Source organism: Orcinus orca, chromosome 8, assembly GCF_937001465.1.
Source record: "Orcinus orca chromosome 8, mOrcOrc1.1, whole genome shotgun sequence".
NCBI classification, from domain to species: domain Eukaryota; kingdom Metazoa; phylum Chordata; class Mammalia; order Artiodactyla; family Delphinidae; genus Orcinus; species Orcinus orca.
The window spans coordinates 30,747,045-30,770,055 of NC_064566.1; the positions used below are offsets into that span (position 1 = coordinate 30,747,045).

The 23,011-nt window shown below is 38.0% G+C and overlaps 1 protein-coding gene across 2 annotated transcripts in view; it reads right to left on the reverse strand.

Moving 5' to 3' along the window:
- Window positions 1-2,998: 2,998 nt before the first annotated feature.
- The window catches only part of BBOX1 (gamma-butyrobetaine hydroxylase 1), a 76,259-nt gene continuing 56,246 nt past the window's right edge, over window positions 2,999-23,011 (reverse strand). For both annotated transcript variants that reach the window (XM_033409636.2, XM_033409632.2), the window contains exons 6-8: window positions 22,744-22,940; window positions 5,238-5,404; window positions 2,999-3,506 (exon numbers count right to left, since the gene is read on the reverse strand). In XM_033409636.2, coding sequence (XP_033265527.1) covers window positions 3,346-3,506; window positions 5,238-5,404; window positions 22,744-22,940 — 525 coding nt within the window. In that variant the 3' untranslated portion in view covers window positions 2,999-3,345. The remainder of the gene's footprint in view (window positions 3,507-5,237; window positions 5,405-22,743; window positions 22,941-23,011) is intronic.

Below are 23,011 nucleotides of genomic sequence, written 5' to 3' on the forward strand. Positions count from 1 at the left end.
AGACTATTATATCCAGGAAACCTAATCATCTTCAGTCAGCACCAGTTGTCGTAGCCCATAATATGTCATGTCCTATATAATACTTCAGAAATTGTTGCAATGGCATCCAATCCTTTTGTCCCTTCTTTCCAGGGCAGAAATAATTTTTCATCAGAGAAGGAAGTAGCCAGTCCATGGGGCGCTGGTTTGGAATGTTGTCATCTAGTGACTAAATATGATATGTAAGAGGTCTAGCTGATTTTGAATGTAAGCCACCGCTGATATGTTCAGGGTGTAACTGATTCCACAAACTAGGCCAATATCATTAGTTTATCATCATATCATGAGGCTTGTAATCTTGATCATGATCACTAAATGTCTCCAGGAAAACAAGTAATGATTTCATCCATCATTTATATACTTTCCACATGCAGATCTCCAATCCAGGTCTCTGTCCTGAGCTGTAGGTATATACAGAGCCAACTGCCAAATGGACTAGTCCAAGGACAATTCAAGTTCAGTCTGTTCAAAACTGGATTCGTTGTCTTGCCCACAAGCTTTCTTCTGCTCTTGTGGTTTCTCTTCCTAAGCATGGAATCACTGTTAATCCATTTTTCTTAACTAGAAATACAGCAGGCATCCTGGACATCTCATTCATTCTCTACATGCCGAGAGGCACCAAGTTCTCTAGATTCAGCTTTCTAATTATCTCTCTGTTCCCTCTCCCAGCATTCTGATTCAATCTTTCTTAATCTCTCATCTGGCTTCCTACAGTAAGTAGATTTATAACCTCATAAGTGGATGTACAGCTTCTAGCCTTGCTCATTTACAATTTCCTCCACAATGTAGCCAGGCGGATCTTTAAAAAAATGAATATCTGACCAAGGCACTTTATTGTTTAAAAACCTTTAAATGGCTCCTCATTGCTTTCAAGATAACATGTCAGCTCTTTAGTGCAACATACATTTTGACATTTCATGACTTGGTCCCTATCTCCGTCTCTGGCATCATATATCTCTTTCCATCCTTATCTACCCTCTCCCTCTACAACCTCTGTTATTATAACTAATTATAGTTAACATCTACTGAGTGCTTACCCTCAGCTAAGAGCCATGCTAAATGCTTTACATTAATTTTTTCCAAACTTCTCTGTTGATGCCTATCACCTGGGATCTTTGCTCAAAATACAGTTCCTAGTTCTTAGCCCAGATCTACTGAGTCCTAGTCTTCAGGGACCGAGTCTGGGAAGTTGTATTAAACACACACACACACACACATACACACACACATGACTCTTATCATCTGAGAAGTTTGGGAAAACACTGCTCTACATGAACGTTTACTTAATCCACATAAAAATATAATGAGATAAGAACTATTATTAGTCTCATTTATAGACAGAAATCTGAGGCTTAAGGGAAGAAGTCATTTGTCCAAAGGCACATAGTTAACAGATTATCATTATTACAATTTGAACCTAGGCATCCAATCCCAGGATTTACAGCCCTGCTATACTCTACTCTCTCAGTGCCTGCATTGTGATCACTTTCAATTCTCTGTGCTTCTTCTGCCCTTTGACTTGGAAAGTCATTTTCCCATCTTTGCCAGGAAAACTACTGTTAACACTCATTCAATTTACACTGAAGCTTTCATTAACCTCCCCAGTATTGGTTGTCTCCCTATGAACCGTTTTGTTAACATAACACATCGTCATCTACATCCTTATCTGTTCCTCTACCAGACTATAAGCAGGCACATCCCAAGTCCTTCTATGTCCTTAGTCTAGCACCGTGCCTGATATATACCAGGTATGTGATTAAATATCTGTCAAATGAATAAAAGTCTAACAAGTCACTTTAGTGTTGCAAGTGTTTGTGGTTTAGGTGCTGTAAATGGATGGAGCTAGGGTTTGTCCAGAAACTTATTTGTTTTCAGTTATTGAATGCAGCCTCTTCAAATCAAGCCATGCCCCCATTGAACTTACCTGTTTTCATTCTAGGAGTCTCTTAGGAGAGGTGAGACTGAGAACACAACCCATTTCATTTGAAGTATAGAGGAATCAAACATGTGTGGTGTACTATAGTAGCCCCAGGCAAGACCAGATGATGGGAAAGGACAAAGAAGGCCCCAGAAAGGGGCAGTGTTCCAAGAGAAAGAGGAGCCTGGGCAGGCAACATGGACTTACTACCAGAGTTCAGAAAATAGAGGGGTGTGCTGACATAGGCCTAAGACACTTTTGATCCAGACTCCCAGTGCCTTGGGCACACTATGAGTGTGAAACAAAAGTTAAAGCATGGATGGAAGTAGTGTTTTCACTCGGTCTTAAGGTGACAGGTAGAGCGCTACAGTGGTGGCAGTGATTAAGACTTTTGAAATAGGAGGCTTGGTTAGGTCCCAAAATGTATGGACTAAAAATCTATGTACTACCAGGATTTCAGCAAATGGAAATGCTGAGACTCCCCTTTTCGGCAGAGGTAGGGAAGGGACTGGGCACAACCAGAGTGGAACTTTCATGGCTGGTGGTGACACCTGTGTTCCATCACTGGAAGCAAGGCAGTGGCCATATAAGAAGCCAAGACCAGCAAGTCAAGCTGTCCAGAGGTTAACAAACATCATGTCTACTTATGAGTGTTGCATGCATCTTGGTTCTACCTTTTCTAGTTATTAGTTGAAGGCAAGGAGTGAGGAGAACTGATCCACGGACAGGGGTAAGCTATGCTGGCAGTCCTTGGGAGTATTTCTTTGGGGCAAGAGCAACTTGGTGGGCGGTGGAACTAGATTTTCTTTTCATTTGGCATATTCTTGGGTTTGGTATCATAATTTAGGTATTAAAAGAAATGCTGAGATCACCAAGTTGGTGAGGTCTGGAAATTGGGGTCACGTAATTCTGTAATAAGAGTAAACAAAAGAGATCTTTGAAAATATGAAGCCTCTTTCCAAGCATGCTAAAGACAGTCATATGTAGTCATGAAAAATGAGACCCTCCAGGCAACAGAGCAGAAACATGTTTTGAGACAAGTTTATTTGAAACACAACCTTTATTTGAAACAAAAGCTTTATTTAGAAGAAGCCTTACTTGAAGAAAGACTTTGATACAAAACTATTTGAAGGTATTCTGGAGACTCTCACAGATGTGCAAAAGAAATTAGATCATACATGCAATTGGACAGAAGAGATGCTTTATTTGAAAAAGAGAGAGCATGGCTACAACATCTAAAAAGTTGGCAGTGTATATGACTACAAAGAAAAGAGAACTCTTGTGTTAAAGAAATTAATGTGTTACTGACATGGCTCATGGCCTGTGAAGACAAGTAACCTTGCCATATCTTATAAAATACACTCACTGGAATCTTATCGACAGGAGATTCAGTTTCTATTCCGGACACTCTGCCTTAAGATACGAAGCCTTGACATGACCACATCCCAGTCGGCATAAGCTCCTTCTAGATGGCGGGATATCTCAGTTCCTGCTTCATAGCTCCGTCGGCCATGAAGTAAGCGCCAGTTATCAAAGGTAATCACATCACCTAGACAAAAGATTTTGTTCAATATGAATATAATTCTATGTGTAAATGATTTTCTGAGCTAGAAAATGTAAACTGCAAAACAGCATTGCTACTTGGTTCACATCAAGACGCAATATGTTTATTTCTTTACATGAAACTGCGCATTTGCTTTTTCATACAAATCAGGCCCACTGAATGGAGACTGCTTTAGACCTTTTGACATTTGAACTACATAGCTTGGGGGGCCCTTGTAGACACTTTTATAATTCTTACTTAAAGTATTATCTCTGTATAAAACCTTTGAATTGTTCTTCCTAATGGTTACTTATCTCTTACTCAGAAGTGTTTTTTTTAAATTGAAGTATAGTTGATTTATAATATTGTGTTAATTTCTGCTGTACAGCAAAGTGATTCAGTTATATATACATTCTTTTTTATATTCTTTTCCATTATGGTTTATTACAGGATATTGAATATAATTCCCCGTGATATATAGTAGGACCTTGTTGTTCATCCATTCTATATATAATAGCTTTCATCTGCTAACCCCAAATGTCCAGTCCATCCCTTTCCCCAACCTTCTCCCCATTGACAACCACAAGGCTGTTCTCTATGTCTGTGAGTCTGTTTCATTTGTGTCATAGTTTAGATTCCACATATAAGTGGTATCATATGGTATTTGTTTTTCTCCTCCTGACTTAAGAAGTATTTATTTCTACTTTAACAGCTTCAAACAATTATAAGGGTAGTGACATTCTTGGTTTGTCTTTCATGTTCCTAGTATTTTATGTACATAATTTCTATGCCTCATAAAAATCTTGAAAGGAGAGTATTATCTCCTATTTTCATACATGAGAAAACTGAAGCTCTGAGCAGTTGAGGCACTTGCCAGGAGATACACTGCCATTGAACGGTGAAGGTTGAATTCCAACTCCTATTTTGGGGGTACTTTTCTCCCACGGTATTTCCATTTTACATGTTGCTGCTCTTAAACTCAACTTGGTGTTGACTTCATAGCAGCGGACTTATGGAGATTTCTAGTATTACCTTATTATACCAAAGATCAGTTCAAAAAATAATCACACACGTAAAGTATCTTCCACTTGGCCCAATCAGTAGGAGGGAGAAATTATGCTTTTTATTTTAAATATCAAAAGCCTCAAGTTTGATGTCACTTTATTGAGTAGAGATGGTCCAGACAAACCATAGTGCTTTCTGCTCCTTTATCCAAGTGGCTGGAATACTTCAAGTACTACTTTATTTCAGGTAGCACCATGTTTGCCAGATCAGATAAGCGTAATGAGTAAATCCTACTCATGTACTTTAGAGTGAGACTCATGGAGATAATTTTATTTATTTACCAAGATAGGAAAATTAAGTACAGGTTTCAGTTTATATTGATTGGCTATCAAAATAGAAAATATAAGTCATCAGTCTTCATATCAGACATGAGATTTTATTTGGTCTGTAGCTTGTCTTTCAATATTTATTCTTTAGGTTAGAGGTTATTAAATTTTGGTGTGCTTAAGGATTACCTAGGGACTTATGAGTATTTTAAAGTCTGGAGAGTCAATTTAGAGGAAGGGTAGGGGCCAGGAGTCTGCTATTTAAGCAAGCTGGCTGCTCACCAAGACTCTGTTGTTAGTGTTCCACATGCCATGTTTGAGAAACACTGCTCTAGATATTGTGCTAAATGGTTAAGGTTGAAGAAAATCCATTCTTTCAGTTGTCTGAGAAAATGTGTTCACTGACCTGGATTCATCTTGAAAGTAAACTTGAATTCTTTACAATTCATGAGGTCAACAAACTCCTTCAGAGCAGCATAAAAAGGCTGAACTCTTTCAACAGGTACATCAAATATTGTGTCTCTAGTTGCATTATTGAAGTTGATGCGAACCACTTGGCCTTTATCGTCTAATCTATTTTTCAAAGAGAAAAAGTTAAAATATAGAAGTCATGAAATATCTATTTACATTTGTAAGGGTCATTTCATCTTGGAAGATATTTCTGAAATACAATATTAAAGAATCCAAACACATGTACAGAAGATATTAAGGTTATCTGTGGTACAATGTACTCATTTGTTTTTTTCACATATTCATTTAGCAAGAATTTTTTGAAATCTTACTACATAAGTTCCAGAATTGATTCAAATTAATTTAAAATAAATGTTTCTGAGAAATTCCAGTTAAAATTTGTTTAGGAAAATAAATTCATTCTTTATTCTTTAAAACAGTAGCTTTTACATATTAAAATATTTTTATGTTACAGTTCATAGGTCAATCACTTTATATGTTTCATCTATGGAAGTTTTAAATATGATTTTACTGGAACAATATTGGGAAGAAAAAATTGTTTTTTTTTTTTTTTTTTGCGGTATGCGGGCCTCTCACTGTTGTGGCCTCTCCCGTTGCGGAGCACAGGCTCTGGACGCGCAGGCTCAGCGGCCATGGCTCACGGGCCCAGCCGCTCCGCGGCACGTGGGATCTTCCCGGACCGCGGCATGAACCCATGTCCCCTGCACTGGCAGGCGGACTCTCAACCACTGCGCCACCAGGGGAGCCCCAAAAAATTGTTTTTTAAAAATTGGAAATACTCTGTTCTATTTCAATCCCTAGTTTATAGATGGGGAAACTGAGGCACAGAGAAAGAAGAGTCTAGCCTGAGGCACATTCTTTGGATCTTTCCATCTATACTATGTATCTTAGTGTATAGGCTTCTAGAAGACTGATACTGAATGTCATTTAACGTTGTATTCCCAGCAATTAACAAAGATCCTGGATATAACAGGCAGTTATTAAATATCTGTTGCATATATAACTTTGTATACATTTTTTCAGTACCTTTAGAGAGTACCAAGGTCTTTTTAGTACCTTGGGAGAGCCTAATATTGTGATCTCTATATTCTTTCTTAGAATATTGATCATGACAATGTAACATAATACTGTTTTCAATGTAACAAATGATAACATTATTTCTAAATTTAAGTTTGCTGGTTATAATTAGGAAGGCATGACCATTTAGACACAGAGACAAAAGGAAGAGACAAATTTTTTTTTAAGCTTATTCGGAGGGTGAACTTTTCTCCAGTTCTAAAACATCAGCCAACTTTACCTTTTCTTTAGGTACAGGAGTGATGGATAAAAACTGTAGGTGGGCAAGGATGGTGACAAAGTGCCAAGAATTACTCCTGGGCCAGCTTAGGAGGTGGTAATGTGAACCAACAGCTGACTGATGAGTCAAACCGAACAGACTGTCACATGTTCCAGGGGTTGGTGACACTGATTTGGGGTCTAGATTACACTTAGCTGGCTGCTCACACAGAGTGAACCATTATCAACAAGCTAGGTTATGGGAGGAAGGATGCAATGGCCTGTGGTATACAAAGTATGGCTATCTGGGCCCCTGTGCTTTGTACCTCAGATTAATAGTCAATCCTCTGAGCCAATGGCAAATGTAATGATAAACTCTAAGAAATAGTGACTAGCAGCAACTCTTTGCTTATTGAACAGTGACTGAAAACTACCTATTGAACCATATAGGGAAAGAATGTAAGAAAGGAACAGGTTTTCAAAAAAGGCTCTTAGAAATTGAATTTATATATATTGATAAAATACAAATATGACTGAATAGGCAGTGAAGGGCCCTCCCCTGTTGCCCCATCTTCTCCACATAGATAAAGGATGCTCTCTGGCCTGCAGGTTGTGGCTTTATGAACAAAGAATCAAGGAAGAGGACAGTCAGCAGAAGAGACTGTGGACCTCTGGGTTTGAGGGGTACAAAGGACAGTGCTTGGCCTTTCAATTGCCCCATTAGTGTTCATACTGCTGGTTTCAGACCCCTTTCACAGTTTCTGAGGGCATTTTGCCTTTTCATCTTATCTTTAAAATTCTAGCCTGACTGCTCCTGACCCACATTCCCTCCTCTCCCCCTGCATTATTTTCTGTACATATACCAATGACACCCTTTGTGTCATCCTCCATGATACTGACAAGTATGTCACATCTTTGAAACTTCTTGGGGTCTTCCATCCCAGCCACTCTGGTGATGTTTTGTTTTTTTTTTCCACTAACACCGTAATTCTTGCATGGGAATGGTTATGCTAGTTATGAGCTCTCTCTTTTGGAGTCCATGTATGTATCCTCACATATCTTTGAAAGGAACTTCGTGATTCATTAATCTCATGAAATCAGGATTGTGTGTCCCATGGTACATTGTATTAAGTTTTCATTTCCCAGAGTTCACACATGTGGGCAAAAAGAAGCAATTTCTCTGTGTGTGTACGTGTGTGTAACACAGCCTCTGTCTCTTTTCACCTGGTATCTACTTTCTATATGAGAAAATAAGAAACAAATTTGTTATTTAGCATTCTCAGTAATGACCTGAGGAGAAATAGAAAGTAAATTTAGTTATGAGGTCTAGAGAAGATGTTATCCTGAGGATTGAAGAATGTTAGAGGAGATGAGTGGCTGGCATCTTGAAGATCAACCTAAAATGCAAAATTGAATCTTAGTAAGCAGGATATTCTGTGTGCAAAAACAGAATGAAAGGAAGGTCTTGATGCAGGATTATATGCTGAGGAAGGGTAAAAAGCCCCCAAAGATGAGGAATAACCAGCTATGTATTAGCTATGCATAAAGGACAAGCATTTAAACAGAAACAAGCAACATGATGACTGCAAATTAGTAAAAGCAAAACATCATCAGTGATGCCAATAAAAGAACCCAAGGGAAAGACTGTAGAATCATCTCCTACAATCCAGGTGGATGCTGTGGACACGCCTCGTTAGTTAAAATATTATTTCTCATTGAGAGAGGTGATGTGAATTTGTTGTGAGAATATCACTATGGTCTTGCCCACCACATCACATTTTATGCAAGAAAAATTTATTTCAGACTTTAAAAGCATCTCAAATTTTGCAAATGGATTATGTTCCCTCCTTGCTTTGGTCTTTAGAAACTCAGAGCTGAAATTAAAATCTATCACCAGTAAATGTGTTGGATTATGAAAATTATGGCTAGCTAAAATTTATTCTGCCCTTTCTGATCCAGACACTTTGACAGGGCTGTCTGTATATTACCTCTATAATTCCCACTACAATTATTATGTGGTAAGTATTAATATCACTTTTTTTTTTTTTACTGAGAATTACTCCTTTTCGTGGCTTAGCAAGAATAAGTCACTTGACCAACAACTCACAGATAACAAGAGGAGTTGTGTTCATGTGACTGAATTTGTAACCAGTAGGATGCAACACTATAGCTTAATCTCACTATTATTTTCGTCCTAGTTACTTTGTTTTTTATTGTACTGCATGATACTTAACTTTCTCAGCAGCCTCCAAGATCTTTTTGTATTAGATAGGACATAAGCATCTCAAAAGACTTAAAAGATTTAACCACCAGGAAAATTAACCCAAACACTCAGGGGACCGAGGCCCTTGATTAACTGAAAACTCTCTTTGTTTCATCTCCTGTTGTTAAAAATACATTTTAAGTGAATTAATGTTAACCACTTGATATTCTTTATGGATATCCCTGAGACCTTGATAACGGCCAAATTCTAGAATGTTATTGCAAAAAATAACAAAAGCAAATTATGATGATAGATATTGTTAATCTCACTCAAGGAGACCTTCAAGATGGCGGAAGAGTAAGACGTGGAGATCACCTTCCTCCACACAGATACATCAGAAATACATCTATACGTGGAACAACTCCTACAGAACACCTACTGAATGCTGGCAGAAGACCTCAGACCTCCCAAAAGGCAAGAAACTCCCCACGTACCTGGGTAGGGCAAAAGAAAAAAGGAAGAACAGAGACAAAAGAATAGGGACGTGCACCAGTGGGAGGGAGCCGTGAAGGAGGAAAGGTTTCCACACACTAGGAAGCCCCTTCCCGGGTGGAGACTGCGGGTAGCGGAGGGGGAAAGCTTTGGAGCCACGGAGGAGAGCATAGCAACGGGTGCGGAGGGCAAAGCCGAGAGATTCCCGTACAGAGGATCAGGGCCAACCGGCACTCACCAGCCGGAGAGGCTTGTCTGCTCACCCGCCAGGGCGGGCGGGGTTGGAAGCTGAGGCTCGGGCTTCTGTCGGAGCGCAGGGAGAGGACTGGGGTTGGCGGCGTGAACACAGCCTGCAGGGGGTTAGTGCACCACGGCTAGCCAGGAGGGAGTCCGGGGAAAAGTCTGGACCTGCCTAAGAGGGAAGAGACTTTTTCTTTCCTCTTTGTTTCCTGGTGCGCGAGGAGAGGGGATTCAGAGCGCTGCTTAAAGGAGCTCCAGAGACGGGCGTGAGCCGCGGCTAAAAGCATGGACCCCAGAGACGGGCATGAGACGCTAAGGCTGCTGCTGCCACCAACAAGAAGCCTGTGTGTGAGCACAGGTCACTATCCACACCGCCCATCCCGGGAGCCTGTGCAGCCCACCACTGCCAGGGTCCCATGATCCAGGGACAGCTTCCCTGGGAGAACACACGGCGCGCCTCAGGCTGGTGCAACGTCACTCTGGCCTCTGCCGCCGCAGACTCGCCCAGCACTCCGTGCCCCTCCCTCCCTCCGGCCTGAGTGAGCCAAAGCCCCTGAATCAGCAGCTCCTTTAACCCCGTCCTATCTGAGCAAAGAACAGACGCCCTCAGGCGACCTACACGCAGAGGCGGGTCCAAATCCAAAGCTGAACCCCGGGAGCTGTGCGAACAAAGAAGAGAAAGGGAAATCTGCCATCAGCCTCAGGAGCAGCGGATTAAATCTCCACAATCAACTTGCTGTACCCTGCATCTGTGGAATACCTGAATACACAACGAATCATCCCAAATTGAGGCAGTAGACTTTGGGAGCAACAATATATATATATTTTTTTCCTTTTTCTCTTTTCGTGAGTGTGTATGTGTATGCTTCTGTGTGTGATTTTGTCTTATAGCTTTGATTTGACCACTTGTCCTAGGCTTCTGTCTGTCCATTTTTTTTTTTTAGTATAGTTTTTAGCACTTGTTATCATTGGTATATTTGTTTTTTCATTGGTTGCTCTCTTCTTTCCTTCTTTTTTTTTCTTTTTTATTACTTTTTAATTATTTTATTTTTAATAATTATTTTATTTTATTTATTTTATTCCAATCTTTCTTTCTTTTTTTCTTCCTTTTCTTCTGAGCCGAGAAGGTGGGAGAGCTGAGGTCAGGACATTGGTCCACTAGAGACATCCTGGCTCCACGTAATATCAAATGGTGAAAGCTCTCCCAGAGATCTCCATCTCAACACTAAGACCCAGCTCCACTCAACAAACAGCAAGCTACAGTGCTGAATATCCTATGCCAAAAAAATAGAAAGACAGGAACACAACCTCACCCATTAGCAGTGAGGCTGCCTAAAATCATAATAAGGTCACAGACACCCCAAAACACACCACTGGATGTGGACTTGCCCACCAGAAAGACAAATCCAGCCTCAACCACCAGAACACAGGCACTAGTCCCTTCCACCAGGAAGCCTACAGAACCCACTGAACCAACCTTAGCCACTGGGGGCAGACACCACAAACAACAGGAGCTATGAACCTGCAGCCTGCAAAAAGGAGACCACAAACACAGTAAGTTAAGCAAAATGAGAAGACAAAGAAACACACAACAGATGAAGGAGCAAGGTAAAAAGCCACCAGACCAAACAAATGAAGAGGAAATAGGCAGTCTACCTGAAAAAGAATTCAGAGTATTGATAATAAAGATGATCCAAAATCTTGGAAATAGAATGGAGAAAATACAAAAAACGTTTAACAAGGACCTAGAAGAACTAAAGAGCAAACAAACAATGATGAACAACACAATAAATGAAATTAAAAATTCTCTAGAAGGAAAGAGTAGCAGAATAACTGAGGCAGAAAAACGGATGACTGACCTGGAAGATAAAGTAGGGGAAATAACTACTGCAGAGCAGAATAAAGACAAAAGAATAAAAAAATTGAGAACAGTCTCAGAGACCTCTGGGACAACATTAAACTCACCAACATTCGAATTATAGGGGTCCCAGAAGAAGAAGAGAAAAAGAAAAGGATTGAGAAAATATTTGAAGAGATTATAGTTGAAAACTACCCTAATATGGGAAGGGAAATAGTTAAGTCTGGAAATCACAGAGAGTCAAATAAAGGATAAATCCAAGCAGAAACACACCAAGACACATATTAATCAAACTATCAAAAATTAAATACAAAGAAAAAATACTAGAAGCAGCAAGGGTAAAACAACAAATAACCTACAAGGGAATCCCCATCAGGTTAACAGCTGATCCTTCAGCAGAAACTCTGCAAGCCTGAAGGGAGTGGCAGGACATATTTAAAGTGATGAAAGGGAAAACCTACAACAAAGGTTACTCCACCTGGCAAGGATCTCATTCAGATTTGACAGAGAAATTAATACATTTACAGACAAGCAAAAGCTAAGAGAATTCAGCACCACCAAACCAGCTTTACAACAAATGCTAAAGGAACTTCTCTAGGAAGGAAACACAAGAGAAGGAAAAGACCTACAATAAAAAAAACACAAAACAATTAAGAAAATGGTACTAGGAACATACATATTGATAATTACCTTAAATGTAAATGGATTAAATGCTGCAACCAAAAGACATAGACTGGCTGAATGGATACAAAAACAAGGCCTCTATATATGCTGTCTATAGGAGACCCACTTCAGACCTAGGGACACATACAGACTGAAAGTGAGGGGATGAAAAAAGATATTCCATGCAAATGGAAATCAAAAGAAAGCTGGAGTAGCAATTCTCATATCAGACAAAATAGACTTTAAAATAAAGACTATTGCAAGAGACAAAGAAGGACACTACATAATGATCAAGGGATCAATCCAAGAAGAAGATATAACAATTGTAAATATTTATGCACCCAATATAGGAGCACCTCAATATATAAGGCAAATGCTAATAGCCACAAAAGGGGAAATTGACAGTAACAGAATCATAGTAGGGGACTTTAACACCCCACATTTACAAATGGACAGATCATCTAAAATGAAAATAAATAAGGAAACCAGCTTTAAATGATACATTAAACAAGATGCACTTAATTGACATTTATAAGACATTCCATCCCAAAATAACAGCATACACTTTCTTTCCAAGTGCTCAAGGACCATTCTCCAGGATAGATCATAACTTGGGTCACAAATCAAGCCTTGGTAAATTTAAGAAAATTGAAATCATATCAAGTATCATTTCCGACCACAACGCTATGAGACTAGATATCAATTACAGGAAAAAAATCTGTAAAATATACAAACACATGGAGACTAAACAATACACTACTAAATAACCAAGAGATCACTGAAGAAATCAAAGAGGAAAACAAAGAATACCTAGAAACAAATGACAATGAAAACATGACGACCCAAAACCCATGGGATGCAGCAAAAGCAGTTGTAAGAGGGAAGTTTATAGCAATACAATCCTACCACAAGAAACAAGAAACATCTCAAATTAACAACCTAACCTTGCATCTAAAGCAATTAGAGAAAGAAGAACAAAAAAAACCCCCAAAGTTAGCAGAAGGAAAGAAATCATAAAAATCAGATTGGAAAGAAATGAAAAAGAAATGAAGAAAACAGTAGCAAAGTTCGATAAAACTAAAAGCTGGTTATTTGAGAAGATAAACAAAATTGATAAACCATTAGGCAGACTCATCAAGAAAAAAAGGGAGAAGACTCAAATCAATAGAATTAGAAATGAAAAAGGAGAAGTAATAACTGACACTGCAGAAATACAAAGGATCATGAGAGATTAGTACAAGCAATTGTATGCCAGTAAAATGGACAGCCTGGAAGAAATGGACAAATTCTTAGAAAAGCACAACTTTCAGGGACTGAACCAGGAAGAAATAGAAAATATAAACAAACCAATCACAAGCAGTGAAATTGAGACTGTGATTAAAAATCTTCCAACACACAAAGCCAAGGACCAGATGGCTTCACAGGCGAACGCTATCAAACATTTAGAGACGAGCTAACACCTATTCTTCTCAAACTCTTCCAAAATATAGCAGAGGGAGGAACACTCCCACACTCATTCTATGAGGCCACCATCACCCTGATACCAACACCAGACAAGGATGTCACAAAGAAAGAAAACTACAGGCCAATATCACTGATGAACATAGATGCAAAACTCCTCAACAAAATACTCGCAAACAGAATCCAACAGCACATTAAAAGGATCATACACCATGATCAAGTGGGGTTTATCCCAGGAATGCAAGGATTCTTCAATATATGCAAATCAATCAATGTGATAAACCATATTAACAAACTGAAGGAGAAAAACCATATGATCATCTCAATAGAGGGAGAAATAAGATCAGGAACAAGACAAGGTTGCCCACTCTCACCGTTATTATTCAACATAGGTTTGGAAGTTTTAGTGACAGCAATCAGAGAAGAAAAAGAAATAAAAGGAATCTAAACTGGAAAAGAAGAAGTAAAGTTGTCACTGTTTGTTTGCAGATGACATGATACCATACATAGAAAATCCTAAAGATGGTACCAGAAAACTAGTAGAGGTAATCAATGAATTTGGAAAAGTAGCAGGATACAAAATTAATGCACAGAAATCTCTTGCATTCCTATACACTAATGATGAAAAATCTGAAAGAGAAATTAAGAAAACACTCCCATTTACCATTGCAACCAAAAGAATAAAATAACTGGAATAAACCTACCTAAGGAGACAAAAGACCTGTATGCAGAAAACTATAAGACACTGATGAAAGAAATTAAAGATGGTACAAACAGATGGAGAGATATACCATATTCTTGGATTGGAAGAATCAAAGTTGTGAAAATGACTATACTACCCAAAGCAATCTACAGATTCAATACAATCCCTATCAAACTACCAATGGCATTTTTCACAGAACTAGAACAAAAAATTTCACAATTTGTATGGAAACACAAAAGACCCTGAATAGACAAAGCAATATTGAAAAAGAAAAACAGAGCTGGAGGAATCAGGCTCCCTGACTTCAGACTATAGTACAAAGCTACAGTCATCATGACAGTATGGTACTGGCACAAAAACAGAAATATAGATCAATGGAACAGGATAGAAAGCCCAGAGATAAACCCATGTACATATGGTCACCTTATTTTTGATAAAGCAGGCAAGAATATACAATGGAGAAAAGACAGCCTCTTTAATAAGTGGTGCTGGGAAAACTGGACAGCCACATGTAAAAGAATGAAATTAGAACATTCCCTACACCGTACAGAAAAATACACTCAAAATGGATGAAAGACCTAAATTTAAGGCTAGACACTGTAAAACTGTTAGAGGAAAACATAGGCGGAACACTCTATGACATAAATCACAGCAAGATCCTTTTGGAACCACCTCCTAGAGAAATGGGAATGAAAACAAAAATAAACAAATGGGACCTAATGAAACTTCAAAGCTTTTGCACAGCAAAGGAAACCATAAAGAAGATGAAAAGACAGCCGTCAGAATGGGAGAAAATATTTGCAAATGAAGCAACTGACAAAGGATTAATCTCCAAGATATGCAAGAAGCTCAGGCAGCTCAATATCGAAAAAACAAACAACCCAATCCACAAATGGGTGGAAGACCTAAATAGACTTTTCTCCAAAGAAGATATACGGATTGCCCACAAACATATGAGAGGATGCTCAACATCACAAATCATTAGAGAAATGCAAATCAAAACTACAATGAGGTATCACCTCACACCAGTTAGAATGGCCATCATCAAAAAATCTACAAACAATAAACGCTGGAGCAGGTGTGGAGAAAAGGGAACCCTCTTGCGCTGTTGGTGGGAATGTAAATTGATATAGCCACTATGGAGAACAGTATGGAGGTTCCTTAGAAAACTAAAACTAGAACTACCATACGACCCAGCAATCCCACTACTGGGCATATACCCTGAGAAAACCATAATTCAAAAAGAGTCATGTACCACAATGTTCATTGCAGTTCTATTTACAATAGCCAGGACATGGAAGCAACCTAAGTGTCCACTGACAGATGAATGGATAAAGAAGATGTGGCCATATATACAATGGAATATTAGTCAGCCATAAAAAGAAACAAAATTGAGTTATTTGTAGTGAGGTGGATGGATCTAGAGTCTGTCATACAGAGTGAAGTAAGTCAGAAAGAGAAAAACAAACACCATATGCTAACACATATATATGGAATCTAAAAAAAAAAAAAGTTTCTGAGAAACCTAGGGTCAGGACAGGAATAAAGATTCAGACATAGACAATGGACTTGAGGACAGGAGAAGGGGGAAGGGTAAGCTGGGATGAAGTGAGAGAGTGGCACGGACTTATATATACTACCAAATGTAAAATAGATAGCTAGTGGAAAGCAGCTGCATAGTACAGGTAGATAAGCTTGGTGCTTTGTCACCATATAGAGGGGTGGGATAGGGAGGGAGGGAGGGAGACACAAGTGGGAGCGGATACGGGGATATATGTATATGTATAGCTGATTCACTTTGTAATAAAGCAGAAACTAATACACCATTGTAATGCAATTATACTCCAGTAAAGCTGTTAAAAAAAAAATCACTCAATAGCTAAGTGTTGTTTTCTTTTCGTTTTTGTTTTTTTGCCTCTGTTCTCTAGCCCTGAAGAGTCTGCACCCATATTGTGTCACAACAAAATGGTAATTTGTCATAGGGTTTTAAGGTAACTTTTTTTTAAATTGTTGTATTTAGCCCATTTATATTTACCATTACCATTACCATGTCATTACCATTCATTTTCTCTTTTTTTTCTTGAATTTTATTATATTTTATTTTTTATAAAGCAGGTTCTTATTAGTTATCCATCTTATACATATTAGTGTATGTATGTCAATCCCAAACCCCAATTCATCCCACCACCACCACCCACCCCCCTGCTTTTCCCTCTTTTTGTCCATACGTTTGTTCTCTACATCTGTGTCTCATTTCTGCATTTCAGACTGGTTCAGCTGTACCATTTATTTAGATTCCACATATATGCTTTAATATATATTTGTTTTTCTCTTTCTGACTTACTTCACTCTGTGCAAAAGCTTTTAAGTTTCATTTGTTCCCATTTGTTTATTTTTGTTTTTATTTCCATTACTCCAGTGGGTGGGTCAGAAAAGAACTTGCTGTGATTTATGTCAAAGAGTGTTCTTCCTATGTTTTCCTCTAAGAGTTTTATAGTGTCTGGTCTTACATTTTGGTCTTTAATCCATTTTGAGCTTATTTTTGTGTATGGTGTTAGGGAGTGTTCCAATTTCATTCTTTTACATGTAGCTGTCCAGTTTTCCCAGCACCACTTATTGAAGAGACTCTCTTTTCTCCATTATATTTCCTTGCCTCCTTTGTCATAGTTTAGTTGAGCATAGGTGCGTGGGTTTATCTCTTGGGTCACTATCCTGTTCCATGCATCCATGTTTCTGTTTTTGTGCCAGTACCATACTGTCTTGATTACTGCAGCTTTGTAGTAAAGTCTGAAGTCAGGGAGTCTGATTCCTCCAGCTCCATTTATTTCCCTAAAAACTGCTTTGGCTATTCCGGTCATCTGTGTCTCCATACAAATTTTAAGATTTTTTGTTTGAATTCTGTAAAAAAATGCCATTGGTAATTTGATAGGGATTGCATTGGATCTGTAGATTGCTTTGGGTAGTATAATCATTTTCACAATATTGTTTTTCCAATCCAAGAACATGGTATATCTCTCCATTGGTTTGTATCATCTTTGATTTCTTTCATCAGTGTCTTATAGTTTTCTGAGTACAGGTCTTTTACCTTAATAGGTAAGTTTATTCCTAGGTATTTTATTCTTTTTTTGCAATGGTGAATGGGATTGTTTCCTTAATTTCTCCCTCTGATCTTTCATTGTTAGTGTATAGGATTGCAAGAGATTTCTGTGCATTAATTTTGTATCCTGCAAATTTACCAAATTCATTGATTAGCTGTAGTGGTTTTCTGGTGGCACCTTTAGGATTATCGATGTGTAGTATCATGTCACCTGCAACAGTGACAGTTTTACTTCTTCTTTTCCAATTTGTATCCTTTATTTCTTTTTTTTCTCTGATTGCCATGGCTAGGACTTCCAAAACTCTGTTGAATAATAGTGACAAGAGTGAACATCCTTGTCTTCTTCCTGATCTAGAGAAATGCTTTCAGTTTTTCACAATTGAGAACGATGTTTGCTGTGGGTTTGTCAAATATGGCCTTTATTATGTTGAGGCAGGTTCCCATGGTTTGCCCACTTTCTGGAGAGTTTTTATCATAAATGGGTGTTGAATTTTGTCAAAAGCTTTTATTGCACCTATTGAGATGATCATATGGTTTTTATTCTTCAAGTTGTTAATATGGTGTATCACATTGATTGATTTGCGTATATTGAAGAATCCTTGCATCCATGGGATAAATTCCACTTGGTCATGGTGTATGATTCTTTTAATGTGTTGTTGGATTCTGTTTGCTAGTATTTTGTTGAGGATTTTTGCATGTATATTTATGAGTGATATTGGTCTGTAATTTTCTTTTTTTGTAGTATCTTTGCTGGTTTTGGTATCAGGGTGATGGTGGCCTCATAGAATGAATTTGGGAGTGTTCCTTCCTCGGCAATTTTTTGGAAGAGTTTGAGAAGGATTGGTGTTAGCTCTTTTCTAAATGTGTGATAGAATTCTCCTGTGAAGATATCTGGTCTGGGGCTTTTGTTTGTTGGAAGATTTTTAATCACAGTTTCAATTTCATTACTTGTGATTGGTGTGTTCCTATTTTCTCTTTCTTCCTGTTTCAGTCTTGTAAGGTTATACCTTTCTAAGAATTTGTCCAGTTCTTCCAGGTTGTCCATTTTATTGGCATAGAGTTGATTGTAGTAGTCTCTTAGGATGCTTTGTATTTCTGTGGTGTCCGTTGTAACTTCTCCTTTTTCATTCCTAAATTTATTGATTTGAGTCCTCTCCCTCTTTTTTTTTTTTTTTTTTTTTTTTTTTTTGTGGTACGCGGGCCTCTCACTGCTGTGGCCTCTCCCGTTGTGGAGCACAGGCTCCGGACGTGCAGGCTCGGCGGCCATGGCTCATGGGCCCAGCCGCTCCACGGCATGTGGGATCTTCCCGCACCAGGGCACGAACCTGTGTCCCCTGCATTGGCAGGCGGACTCTCAACCACTGCACCACCAGGGAAGCCCAGTCCTCACCCTCTTTTTCTTGATGAGTCTGGCTAATGTTTTATCAATTTTGTTTATCTTCTCAAAGAACCAGCTTTTAGTTTTATTGATCTTTTCCATTGTTTTCTTTGTTTCTATTTCATTGATTTCTGCTCTTGCTATAAACTTCCCTGTTAGAACTGCTTTTGATGCATCCCAGAGGTTTTGAATCGTCGTATTTTCATTGTCATTTGTCTCTAGGTATTTTTTGATTTTCTCTTTGATTTTTTCACTGGTCTCTTTGTTATTTAGTAACGTGTTGTTTAGCCTCCATGTGTTTGTGTTTTTAACGTTTTTTCCCTGTAATTGATTTCTAATCTCTTAGTGTCATTGTCAGAAAATATGCTTGATATGATGTCAATTTTCTTAAATTTACCGAGGTTTGATTTGTGATCCAAGAAGTGACCCATACTGGAGAATGTGCCATGTGTAATTGTGAAGAAAGTGTAGTCTGCTGTTTTTGGATGGAATGTCCCATAAATATCAATTAAATATATCTGTTCTATTGTGTCATTTAAAGCTTGTGTTTCCTTATTAATTTTCTGTCTGGATCATCTGGCCATTGGTGTAAGTGAGGTGTTAAAAGTCCCCCACTATTATTGTGTTACTGTTGATTTCCTCTTTTATAGCTGTTAACATTTGCCTTATGTAGTGAGGTGCTCCTATGTTGGGTGCATATATACTTAGAATTGTTATGTCTTCTTCTTGGATTGATCCATTGACATTATGTAATGTCCTTCCTTGTCTCATGTAACATTCTTTATTTTAAAGTCTATTTTAACTGATATGAGTGTTGCTATTCCAGCTTTCTTTTGATTTCCATTTGCATTGAATATCTTTTTCCACCCCCTCACTTTCAGTGTGTATGTGTCCCTAGGTCTGAAGTGGGTCTCTTGTAGACAGCATATATATGTGTCTTGTTTTGGTATCCATTCAGCTAGCCTGTGTCTTTTGGTTGGAGCATTTAATGCATTTACATTTAAGGTAATTATTGATATCTCTGTTCCTATTACCATTTTCTTAATTGTTTTGTTTTTGTTTTTGTAGGTCCTTTTCTTGTCTTGTGTTTCCCACTTAGAAAAGTTCCTTTAGCATTTGTTGTAGAGCTGGTTTGGTGGTGCTGAATTCTCTTAGCTTTTGCATGTCTGTAAAGCTTTTGATTTCTCCATCGAATCTGAATGAGTTCCTTGATGGATAGAGTAATGTTTGTTGTAAGTTCTTTCCTTTCATCACTTTAAATATATTGTGCCACTCCCTTCTGGCTTGTAGAGTTTCTGCTGAAAAATTAGCTGTTAACCTTATGGGAGTTCCCTTGTATGTTATTTGTCATTTTTCCCTTTTTGCATTTAATAATTTTTCTTTGTCTTTAATTTTTGTCAATTTGTTTATTATGTATCTCAGCGTGTTTCTCCTTGGGTTTTCCTGCCTGGGACTCTGTGCTTCCTGGAGTTGGGTGGCTATTTCCTTTCCCATGTTAGGGAAGTTATTGACTACAATCTCTTCAAATATTTTCTCAGGTCCTTTCTCTCTCTGTTCTCCTTCTGAAACCCCTATAATGTGAATGTTGGTGTGTTTAATGTTGTCCCAGAGGTCCCTTATGGTGTCTTCATTTCTTTTCATTCATTTTTTTTTTTTCTGTTTTGCAACAGTGGATTCCATAATTCTGTCTTCCAGGTCACTTATCTGTTGTTCTGCCTTAGTTATTCTGCTATTGATTCCTTCTGGTGTATTTTTCATTGCAGTTATTTTATTGTTCATCTCTGTTTGTTCTTTAATTTTTCTAGGTCTTTGTTCTTTAATTCTTGAAGGTCTTTGTTAAACATTTCTTGCATCTTCTCGATCTTTGCCTCCATTCTTTTTCCGAGGTCCTGGATCATCTTCACTATCATTATTCTGAATTCTTCTTCTGGAAGTTTGCCTATCTCCACTTACTTTAGTTGTTTTTCTGGGGTTTTACCTTGTTCCCTCGTCTGGTACATAATTGTCTGCCTTTTCATTTGGTCTATCTTTCTGTGAATGTGGTTTTTGTTTCACAAGCTGCAGGATTGTAGTTCTTCTTGCTTCTGCTGTTTGCCCTCTAAGTTAACTTTTAAACAGTGAAATCTGTCCTGTTAAAACTGGGAATCTCAGGAGCTATTTTATCTTCTTCCCACCTCAATGACCTACCTCTCAGGGTATGTTATTATGAACTAGGATTTATTTTTCACATGTGTCTTTCTCTCACACCATCATTCAATTTGTCATGAAAATATGCTGTTTTGATATGCAAAATATATCCCCAAGCAGACCCTTCTCCATACTGCTGCTATCGCCACCTGGACCACTCATGTTCAAGTTACCCTCATCTCTGACCTCTGGTCGTGTAGGAGCTTCCAAGCTGGTCTTCCTGCTGCTGCCCTTGCTCTTGTACACTATATTCAGCACAGCAGCCATGGTGATCCACTTAAAATGTAAATGACTTTATATAAATATAGATGCCTCTCTTTTGGTCAAAATCTTCCAGCAAGCCCTTTTTTCACTAAGAATTAAAGCTAATGTTATTACAATGACTAGTAAGGCTCTATATAAACTTACCCCCACCTGGCCTCCTTTTGTAATACCATCCCCCCATTGGCCTCATTGCTGTCCCTTGAACACACCCAGCATCTTCTTAGGGTTATCCTAGGAACTTTTCTCTAGCTGCTCATCTTCTGGAAAAACTCCCTCACTTCTTTAAATTTTTGCTGAAATATCACCTACTCAGTAAAGCTTATCCTTGACACACTATTTAATGATACAAATTTTATCCTCCCTAAGTCTTTGGCTCTACAGATTCCCCTATCCTGCCTTACTTTTCCTTTTTTCTTAAGCACTTAAAATATTTTAATATTCATTGCAATTTACTCATATATTTTAAAATTCCTGATTCTCCCCTCCCCTATTAGAAAGTAAGCTACATGAAGGCAGGAATCTTTGTTTTGTCCACTGATGTATCCCAAGCACCAAGAAGAGTGACTGGCTTCAGTAAATATTTGTTGAATGAATAAATGAAAATCATATGTGTATATAATAAAGCTGAGTTAGTAAACTGGGGATTTGATTATTTATTAAATGAGTTTATTTTCGTATTATTTGGTTATTTCTCCTAAAAGAAGAATACAAACTCAGTTATAAAATTGGAAAACACCCCAGCATTCATTAACTGAGGTTGGATTAAATAAAACATGTCCTAGAAACACAATGTAGGATAATTCTCATATAAGAGAATAAATGTGTGGTCCTTGTAGATACTTGAAAAATTATTGTGAAATAATGTTAAATGAAAAAAGCACACAAAACATTCTGTGTAGGGAACATAAGAGTTTTTGGCATCAGTCTGGGGAGATGTCACTGTTTCATTCTCAGCCCTTGTAGTTCAGGTGAGCCTGACCTTACTCCAGAGGTGAACATGTGATCCAGGGACAGCCAGTCAAAATTCTCTGACTTCCTAGCCATGGTGATTGCTTCCAGTATAGACTTGAACACATGTTGAGCAGCGAATCTACATCTTTGTGTTAGCTATTGGGAAGTAAGTGTTTTCTGTGTGCTGTGATTATCAGCTCTAATAACAATGAAAACTTGGAGCTTCTATTGATTATCTTTGAAAATGAAGCCAACACAGAAGATATGTTGGCTAAGAGGTGAAGGAAAAAAAGAGATCAATATCAGATGATATTTTAAAACTCCTGGACCTACCTAATTTGAGTTATATTTTTTTCACTTCTGAAAGGGTCCTGATTAGCATACAATCACACTGATTATAACTCTGTAGAACTTATATTTTTAAAATGAAGTATACATGAAGTCTTAGTTACTCTTCTTATATTGATTAAGAACAGGGAATTTGATAAAGAATTTTTTTAATGGTGATAGTGTTCTTTTTTCCTCTTTCATTCAAGAACTGGAGTAAACAGTTAATAAAAACTAAAGTTCGTGAGTTAACTGAATTTTTCTGTTGTTTAAGCTTTAGGTTAATGAAGGCTTTGCTGTCAACAGTTTTACTGCTCTGACAAATTTAGAAACAGTACTTACTCTATAATTTTGTGTTTCGATTGTACAGAGAAATCGCAGTAATCCACTCCAATGTCTGTAAAGTCCACAAAGGTGGAGGACAGAATCTGGAATGCCCAAGGATTTTTTTCCTTGAGCTTTTGGCATACGTTAAATCCATCTACAATTTCTGAATCACCCCCAGTGACTGTTTGCTTTATGCAGTGCAGAAGCTGAACCTATGAAAAGAAACAGAGAACTATGTTTTAAAATGGTATGCACTTAACATTTTTGACAGTTTTAAGAAAAG